Raw genomic sequence first — 10404 nt, 5'->3', positions numbered from 1 at the left:
ATATGAAACAAGTAAACATTAGAAATAGCACATCCCAAGTAGTGCGTGTGGCACATTCCCAACTGCCGAGCTAGCAGATAGATGGGGTATTCTGTACTGTGAATGTGCCAGAGGGAACCTCCATTTAACTCTCTGGTTTTGGTTGAGGATTTTATTAGTGTGTGAGCCGTTCTGTGCATACAAATGCACTCCTTAAAGCTGTCATCCATCTGCATAAGCACATGAGCAACTTTAATACATGGATGCGTAGATATAATAAATACATTTTTTTCCCCTAATGATTTTTCCATATGAAAAAGCAAACCCTAATGCAGCACACAGGCAGCAGAATGGATGGAGTACGCAGGCAGTGGCTGTGCCTGAAAAGATATATGGATATGTGTGTTTGTGTGAATTCCTATTCACATTAATTCATGCCCACAAAAGCTTATGCGCTATATAAGCCTAGAAAAGCAGAGCTGAATAAACATTTTATACCTTATATCCATTATGTACTTTTACTGTCAACTCGCATGCTGCGATCATTGCAATAACTGGGAAACTTATGGTGATATAGAAGTCCTCAATATAATCTATCATCAATTTTTGGCTAATATAATTTTAAAGAGAAATATTTATAGAAATAAAATTTGTAATTAAAAAAAAGAATTTTGACAAAAAATAATATTTTGGGAATTTGTTTCACAGAATCAGAGGGTTTTTAAAAAACCCCGAATGTTGAAATTCCCTTTAAACCAAATTTCAGGTTTTGACAAGCTCAGCTGTAAAGAATGGGACAACTGGCAATCTGAGACTTTTAACGCTTTATGTATGAGAGAAAAGGGGCCACTGAAGACTGAATGTTTACCAAACCTTTTTTTTTTCTAGAAAAGCGAGTAGGAATTTTTTTCATCTGTGACTCAATTCATGTGTCTCTATGTGACAATTACAAACTTTAAATGCAAGCTGTTCTGCATGGGTTGGATCTTATGTCTGAAAAGTATCTAACACCCTTCGGTGCTAAGTAAATGAATAAAAGAATACCCCCCAAAATGCAAATTATTATTTGCTGTATATTCATAAACTTCTCAGAAATCTAATAGGCTTTTCAAGTACTCAGAAATACTTTCTTAAAAATACCTGTTGGTCTTTGCTAGGAGTACCTAACATAACTAAGGTATTCACTTTAAGATAGTTTCTTTCATTTTAGCCTAAGAGCAATAAATTCTCATCTTGAGGCTCGTGTCTCCACAAGGCACCTCCCTGGAACAACCTCAAAATCCTGCAAAAACCTCAGTCCCTTTGACGGGAAGAGACAGTTAAAAAAAAACCAACCTCCAAACTTAAGGGCTTTCAGAAGAAAGGCAGACTCATCATAGACATTAAACGAACCACTACATCAAGACCATAGTCAAAGTATCCAAATTTTGGAGTCTCAACTGGTGGTTTAAAAGGGTTGAGAACATATGAGCAGAAAAAGAACTCTGTACTCTTCAGACTTGCCTGAGTTTAGGACCAGTGAGTGTTGGCCAAATTTCCTCCTGAAGTCTCCTGCTGTGTCACAGCTAGAGCTGAAAAAGTTCAAGCTGAAGAAGGCAGAACCAACTATAGCTCAGAATTTAAGACATTTCTTGATCTTTGATGACTTTTGCATTTGTCAGCTTAATAGGATGCATGGAAATAGCAGAAGAAAATATACGAACCTTTATGTTACAAACACACTTTTTAGGAAGGCATATTTGTGTACGGAATGTTGTCAGGAGACAACCTCGCTCTAGAGAGCTGCTGTCCATCGCCAGCAAACACTGCCGTGAAACCCGGACGGCAGCAAGCGATGCAAACCTTGACTCACTGTGTTTTCAAAAGAGGGCTGTGGTGGGTACTTTGCAGGAAAAAAGACACCATACAAGGACTGCTTTCTGTTCCCAGCCCAGGAGCTGCAGAGAGGCCATAGGTGTGTAACTGAGGGCAGTACTTCTTCCGGATATCGCAGACCAGAAACTGGTTTCCACTGAGAAACCAGGATTTACTTTATTTTGGGCCCTCATCAAGCTACTGCAATGACAATTTCACAGTACAGTAAACTTCACCACAAACTCAACTGCAGTCAATATAGTACTTAGGAGCAATGCTGGTCAACATCTAGAGTACAAGCCTTTGCGTTTTACCTTATGAAATAACCGAGATGCCACACGTGCCTCTTTTTGAAAGCTGGCCCACAAAAGCCAACGGCTGTAGCTGACACCCAAGACACTGGAAGTACCAGCTCTCAGTTCTACCTTATAAAATGTTGCTGATTTTACTCTAGTTTCTGTTTATGTAAAGTTATATTCTGCCATCTTACTTGTAACACAACGCATACGCAGATCCACATAAATCAGTGGGGCTACCTACCCGCTGAGGCATTCCCAAATAACCATTGTTTACCTATTGCAAGTTAAGGCACCATAAAAAATTAGAAGGAAGGTGAACGAAACCTGAAAGCATGTACAATTCATACCACTGCAAATGCTGATCTAAAGGCTGTCTAGCAGAGACCAACTTTTTTTATTATAACCCATTTTATAACGGCATGCTATCCAACACAACTGCACCAGGTGATTGGTAACAAGCACTGGAAAATGTCACAGGTTAATAAAGAGCGCAGTGGCTGCTAATTTACCTCCATCTTGTGAGTTCATGATATTGAGAGCAAACAGCATTGCATTGGAGAAGGTGGTAGCCTCTTCTTTGCTTGCAAAATTCAAGCCATAGACTTGCCGTGCATCGCGCCATTGATGAAAGGTAGGTGTTGCTTGATTGTACTTCAGTCCTTTCACAATTGAGTAATTAATCACTACCTGTGATTTGAAAGAGAGGGGTGAAGATTAAAAATAGTTCTGTTTTCAGTGGGGAAAAAAACCCCAACCCTTTGGTAAAGTTTAATTAAATTTTTAAAGGCAATTCATACGGCAGCTCCTACACGGCTGTGCGGTAAGGCAGTGTGTGTTTCGATGACAGAAGACCCACATCTGGGGGTGAGATTTACAGCAGTTCAGTTCAGCCTCAGGGACTTGCAAGCCAGTTTTGCAAAATCTATTACCTGCTCGTCTTTTCTACAGCACCTCCGCAGGATACAGCTGTGCAGATCCTGCAGACGGATGTCAGGAGCCAGTACCAGCAGCTGTTGCCATCTTTTGGGGGATGATCATGCAGAATTGTCAGAAAAAGAGCCAGACAGATCTCTTGGCACTAACCCTGCCCTACAGCAGAGAAATGTTTGACTCATTGCCCCAGCTCTGCTTTTCTCCTCCCGTGCACCTGATCACCACTAACTTATGTTGAAAGAGTTTTTCTCTAGAATCAGATAGGCAATGACAAAACCAGACAATTAAATATTTCCTCTCCCCACTCCTCCCTTGCTGTGCATATCATGATTTCCAGGTAAGGGATGACTGCAGCAGAAGGGTGTTTCTGTATGGTTTGATTTTATCTGCTGAATACAATGGTCTGTTTAACCTTGGGCAGGGCACACGGGACACCCAACCACGCAGTACACCTGGGATCCGACCAGAAACCTCCAATGCTAAAAGCATAAGCTGCAGTAGCTCAAGGTGGAGAGGCAGAAGTGTCCGTTGCACCACTAAGAGGTCAGAAGGACCCATGGCAGGGACAGCACCCCGAGATACCCATCCATGGGCTGACAACAGCACTCGGTTGCCATGCAAATTTAAGAAACAAAATGCAACCAGAAGGGATCATAATCATTCTCATAAACAGGCACAGTGCAGTTGGAAACAGAGAAGGAGTAGGAAATGGAGGCTCCCTCTTCATCAGCCCACACAGGCTGGGGGCAGAAGGGAACCGGGGACAGAGAAACTTAAAATTACGAGCAAGGAAAGACCGAAGTTCATTATTAAAGTATAGGAAATCTGGGTTTGAATATTCGAGATTGTCTCTACAAATGGCATTATTTTGGCTGGATTTTTTTCAAGAGCCAGAACAATCCCACATTTTCTGGTCCTTGTTGAAAGCCAATCAATGGAAACACTCCATCAAACTAGTTTGCATCATCTGTAAATTAGGTGAGCTGAACACTGGTATAGAGGAGTGGGAAGAGGGACTTCGGTGCACGCTCTCTGGGATCTCACTTGCAGGGTGAGTCTGACCACCCTGGACTTGGTAAGATGGGAGCAACAACAGAAGACAAGGCAACAGAGAGCCAGTACCTAGTAAAAACTGTACACAGGATTTATTGTTACAGGTGGATCCCCCACACCAGAAAATCTACTGATTCATCTTTTTTTCAGTCTGATTGAGCAGTACTTTGGAAACTTTTCCATGAATACTACCATTGGATCTAAAAACCTCCAGCAAATTAAATTATATTAACAAAATTTTTGCTAAATGACTGACAATTCTTCTCAGTTATAAAAGCAGAGTTTTGCAACTGATTTCAAAGATGAATGACTCCTAGCTCTGAGTTTTGACTTTTCAGTGGATTGCCAATTTAAACTGGGAGAAAAACATTAGATGAGCACCTAATACATAAGGAGTAAATCGTTTTTTACACATTCCTATTTTTGATGAATGACATCATTGTCTCATTGATATAGCTAGCTAACAGTCTTATAACAATACTATATTAATATATAAAAATCATAGAAACCAGCAAAGAAGCCACTACACCAGTAGATAATTACAGATATACTTTATTTCTATAATGCATATTACTTACTTGAGCCAGCATTAAGAAGTGACATAGCAAATAATCCTTGAATACTTGGTCTAGCTTTAGGTATAAATTATCCTGATGATTACTGAACATGAGATGTCTGGTCCATGTGTTGCTCTCAAACCAACATCATTATTAAGTTTCCATGTAGATGCACTGGGCAGCAATCAGACCTACAATGCTTTTTTTGCCACATTTCATAGTGAGGGTCCTGACCTGTGATCCAAAAGGAGATGCAGTGTGACCTGTGTTTGGTACACAGGCTCCCAAGAGTTGGTCCCTGGAGAATGGGAACCGCACCACCAGCATGCTGTGTGGGAAGCCACCCACACCAACCAGAAAAATGTGGCAACCACACTGCTCCAGTCACAGCAAATCCACAAACTCAATCCTACAGCTGACAGCTTAGACAGCCCTTTTCTCTTAAAAAATGGTGACACCACCCCTATTCTACCACTGAGCATTGGGAGAGCCTGTACCAATGTTGCTCACACTCAAGGGGTCTCTGGAGCATCAAGTAGACTCATGACTGGATTACCAACCCAACAGTTTTAACATGTACCAATTTTTAAGTTTCCCAACCACTGCTGAGTAGCTTCATCAAGGGAAGGCACAGCCAGTATCTTCCAGGAAACGTTTAGAAAGACTGTCTGCTTCTACCAAGCTTTGCAAAGTGAGTTTTTTTCATTTACTAAAAGAATTGTCTGTTTCAAAGGACAGCACCATTAAAAGTCCAAGGAGCACCAGAGGGCTCTTGCAGTTGTATAATGAAAGACAAAATTGTAAAACCTATGCTAAAAATCAGTTAATACAAGTCAGGTAAACTGTTCAAAATTTGCTTTCTGAGAACATCAACTCAAAGAGCTCAGAGAATCTGCTCTGTTCAAAGACAGAATTTGAATTTTGACCTTCAGTGATCATCAGGATGCCAACACATGTAATACCTTGTCTTCAAACTCAAAACAGAGTTTAAAACTGGGAAATGAAACATAAAGTAGCCTGAGTTTCATTTTATCTCCTTTGGCTAATGTTTCTAGAAAATAGAAAAAAGAGGACAGGTTCTCCTGCTGTTATTAAGAATGAGTGCACACAGGTATCTGGTACAGATGGTGTTGAGACTCTGCAAGGCACACGATGGTAACTAAGTGCTTCAGCGCAATAATTAAAATAAAGAAGGTCTCCCTGTTTGGAGCATGGGAGATGTTTAGAGGTGTTTCTAAGGGATCTTTACTCTAAAGCTTCATATGTCAGTAACATAGCATCTGCCATGCTGAGCAGACCAACAGTTCCTCTTCTTCAGTTGTAGTCTAGGTGAATTAGACAAATTTACTGTAAATCTTGCAGAAATAAGTAATGGATTTGTCCATAACAAACAGTTCTTCCCATAATTCTCACCCAGAATTTGTCTTAAAAGCTGAAACATGACATTTTATGTGCTTATTTTTTTCTTTTCCAGCCCTTTTTGGTCTTTTCTATCCTGAAACAAGGTAGTCTTGTTACTGATATAAATGTCTGTGTTGTTTTGAACACTGTGAAATTCTGGATTTCAATGATCTTGTATGGCAAGGAGTTTCACAGACCAGTTGTGCGTAGCATTAATATGTTGACACCTTTCAATGTTCCCATCACTACAATGTTAAAAACAGATTTGCTTCACTTCTACCCAGTACCGTCCTTCACCCCTTCATCTCAATTTCAAGCGCAGGCTTTCTGAGGCAGGCAGTGAACTTGGGATCTATTAAAAAGCTCAAAAATGAGAAGCCCTTCCCTTTGAGTGCAGTCTGTAGGCTGCTGAGTTATGTCAGCAGCAATGATGGTGATGGTTGACAAGACTCACAGGACAGGGCCTAGAAGGGATCGAGGGGGCCTCAGGACCACATCTGAGGTGCAACCACAACCGAGATCATGGGAAGAGCACCCACAAAAGTCTTACTGCCCATACTCTTGCTTATCAAACCAGAAGACATTTGCTTGTTTCGCCAGAGTATGAAATGGTTCAGAAGTTTGTTACCAGCTTGGGGTCTGTCACGCTCCCAGCGCTCAGAGTCCTCTCCCGGGGAGCAGACATATAATGGCTAAAACAGGGAGGATACGGTGCAGCAGCTAAAAACTGCTACAGTTGAGGCCAGATTCTTTATTTCTGTAAGCAGGCCCAAACCTGAGCAACTTCTCATAAGTTAAAACTGTGATTAATTGGTTCTTTATTTTTAAAAAAAAATGTGGTTTGGTTTATATCTCAAGAATGCTGTCCCCGTTTCAGTTTTGGCGTAGGCTCAGATGTAAAACGTCCCACCTTCCCCAAGGCCCTGTTTTTACATTCACTTCTTAGCCACATCAATACACCAAACCCTCAGGAGATATGATTCACTTTTGACTTGCACCCTCCTCCCCATCTATTTGTTCAGCACATGCCTTTTTGGTGATGAGATCAGGCTGAGCTGAAAATCACTTGATGTAAAATCATCACTTTAAACCCTTAGCTGATCAGGACTCCAAATTGGGGAGCTACTGCTCGTCGGCTAAGCTGTAAAGATGGACCATTTGTATGTTTTTAGCTTTGTGATCTTCCTGCACGCTGACTGAAGCTAGCACACCTCACCTTTACAACAGGCTAGGTTACAACAACAGCCGGCAAGTCGCAACACGGGGGTAAAACCGCTCGCTTGCGAACGTTGGGCTTGGAGAAAACAAAGGCTGCAAGAAAACATCAAAGCTCATGACGTCAAGCGATTGTAATATGGATCTGGCCTTAGCTTCAAACCAGTTCTGGCCTCTGTGGCTACTTCAAAGCTTCCAAAGTCTATTTCTGGGTTTCTGAAGATTACCGATCATGCCGGCATGAGTCTATGCAAATGTGCACGTCTGTGCAGAGCAGAAAGGGGAAATTGTGTACCGCTGGTGTGTAACTCGGCGCTGCTGCTGCACACAAGCACGCGATGAGCACGTCACCCAGACACTTAGGGAGAACAAGAGGTCGGGTGACCACGTCCCGGTGGTGAGAATGATGCTCAAGTTCTGCCACTCTAAAAACCATATTTCTTTGCGGTGAACTTTTGAGACACCGTCAGCTAAAGGAGAAGATAAACACAGATACGGCAAGCAGAATGAGAATACAGTATCACACTCTAACACGTGCACCAAAAAAGGACTAGGAAACAGAAAAGCAGCTAGACAAAGACAACAAAAGGAGTCTACAAAAGAAGACAGGTGAAAAAAAAAAGAGGATGAAAATTAAAGAGATTATTAGAAATGTAACGTAAACCAACAAAAATTAAAAGGGAAACATTAAAGGCAGGCAGGGGTGAAGTCATGAAGATTACTCTAGTCTACACTTTCCCAAACAGTATGTAACCAAACTTAAAATTGCTCCTCCGTGGTACTGTTGTGTTACATATTTTAAACTAGTTGCTCAACTCTTGGAAATCCATGTAGCTTCATTAGCTTCAGTATATGCCAAATCACTTAGTAGCTGTAGACTGGTCCTTTCTGAAAAATATGGCTTTCCTGGCAGAGCAACAGCGCTTACTGAAACCTCACTTTCAGTGTGATTTAGCGCAACCCAAGAGAAGCATGAAATAGCTTGTACAGAAAATTATTTTAACTGAAATTAATTTTTGTTCTCATTAAATGCAAATACGTAGCAAGCATAGCAAGCTTATGACTCCATGCGAGACTCATATAATACATATTAAATTCTGAATCTTAAGGCTTTCAGAAAATTCCTTTTAATACTACTATGCTACAGTGTCTTGAATTTACTTTATTCATAATACTGGATTTTTGTAATCATATTTGAGGTGAATGCTTTATTTTAGACATTTTTAAGTGACTAAGGTAACCTGTACTTTTTTGTTTGTTTGAGGGAGGATTTTTAGTCTTTAAACTCTAGAAAAATACATTCTTCTGTCTGTTTCCTTTTTTGCTGAATTGCTGTGATTTTTAGATGGCATGCAGCCTCTTCATAAGTAGCAACATTTGCAGGTAAGTAGAATGTTACAGTTAATGCAAAACATGTTTAAAGTACAGATCAAGATTTGACTTTTTAATATGCCCTATTCTTTAAATTGTATACTCTGATTAAGACAGACCTCTGGTACATAGACTCCCTTACATATATATGTAGACTTTATGACTTTTGCTTCTTTTACACCAGCTATTCAGACACATCTTAGATTGTAGTCACATGAAAATAATTTACATTCACCTGCTAGCTACGTAAAATAACTATCGCCTGTTACAAAGTAGTACTGGTTTTCACAACTGACTAAGAAGCCACTGTATTTCATTTCTTTTCAAAAATATCTTCTATTTTTTAAATGGAACGACATTAATATATTGCCTTTGCTCTCCCGAGAAGGATAAAAGCAGTGGCAAAAGACGTGGCAGGTGTTTCAAAAGTACACTGCGAGGAGCTGAAAACCCATGTGCTAAAACCCCCATTTAGTTCTATTCTGCTCTTCCTTTTTCAAAATGACGACTCTGTACACGGACACTGCAGCAACATCGTTAACACCTCTAGTAAGCACCTGGCTAGCTTTCCCACTTGGCCCAAGCATCGTGACAGCTGAGGGACATCATCTGCATTTCCATGAGCACATCGGTCAATTTAACGCTTGCGGCAGCTGAGAGGTGGTGGTGGCCTGGCTCCTGCTCTCCAGCTTGGCTTGGAGCTAGACTAGCCTAGGCTTGGCTTGCCCTCCCTCTGTCCGTCCCATGCTGGTGGCAGTTCTCATCACACCTTCCCAGGCGGCCATGCTGCTCTCTGAACCAACAGAAATACAATTACCCACTTTCTTTTGATTCTTCTGCCAGGTTGAGGCCTCGAGGTGGGCAGCCCAGGGCCCACCGGCCTCACACCAACACACAGGAGGCCTCCCTGACTCTGAAATGTCTGCTCTAGAACACAAGTGGCATGGCAACGTAGCTATGCTACTCCTCCCAATTTAGGGAGGGTAATTTAGGGTCTAAACATGACATTTTTGTAATTTAGGGTCTAAACATGACATTTGGTTACGGATGGCATGCACCGCCCAGCACACCCGCAAGCCAGGCTGCCAGGGACCGGTGGCCGAGGCGGGTCTGATCCCGGTTCTGATTATCTAAATCCCATATAACTCCTTTAATACCCAAGGAGGTCCTGAGGACTTAGGCTGCCGTAAATCACATCACAGTGTGCACCCAGGAATTTAAAATGCATTATGAGGAACTAATTACTTATCACAGCAATGTAACAATCACACTTCATGAGATGGCAGTGCAGAACAGTTGACTTCTTTTATATACATAGCATTAAAAACGAGCAAAAAGTAAGTTTGGGGGAACCAAGAGCAAAACCTGCTGAGCAAAACCTGCCGAGCGAAATGAGAGTCATTTCACAAGCAAAAATAGAGGGAGGAAAAACAGCATTAAAATCACCCTGGCATTTACCAAAAGTTCTGTTTGCAAATCAGCAGTAATACATTATGCTACATTCTGTGCACAAAAAATTATAGAAAATCTGAATGACTGGCGTAAACAGCCTGGTAGGCACCTTGCAGGGAGCAGGAAATGTTGCTAGACTGCATTAAGTATAGAACTGATGGTATCAAAAGAGATCAAAGGTTAATTTACAGGAAACTCAATACGGTTACTCACTTGTTGATCTTGCAGTTTAACTCCAACCACCCTGAAGGTGTTAGTGGCCGTATTGTGGTAGATGTTGATCCTGCTGA

The 10404-nt window shown here is 41.3% G+C and overlaps 1 protein-coding gene across 1 annotated transcript in view; it reads right to left on the bottom strand.

The window, feature by feature from the left end:
- Nucleotides 1–10404, bottom strand: part of EVL (Enah/Vasp-like) — a 124035-nt gene that overhangs the window by 67425 nt on the left and 46206 nt on the right. The window contains 2 exon segments of the mRNA XM_009891081.1: nucleotides 2642–2819; nucleotides 10328–10404. The exon segment at nucleotides 10328–10404 is cut by the window's right edge and continues 20 nt beyond it. Coding sequence (XP_009889383.1) covers nucleotides 2642–2819; nucleotides 10328–10404 — 255 coding nt within the window.

Source organism: Charadrius vociferus, unplaced genomic scaffold (assembly GCF_000708025.1).
Source record: "Charadrius vociferus isolate BGI_N301 unplaced genomic scaffold, ASM70802v2 scaffold228, whole genome shotgun sequence".
Taxonomy (NCBI): Eukaryota; Metazoa; Chordata; class Aves; order Charadriiformes; family Charadriidae; genus Charadrius; species Charadrius vociferus.
Note: the sequence above shows the minus strand (reverse complement) of the source record. Positions and strands in the feature narration are given on the sequence as shown.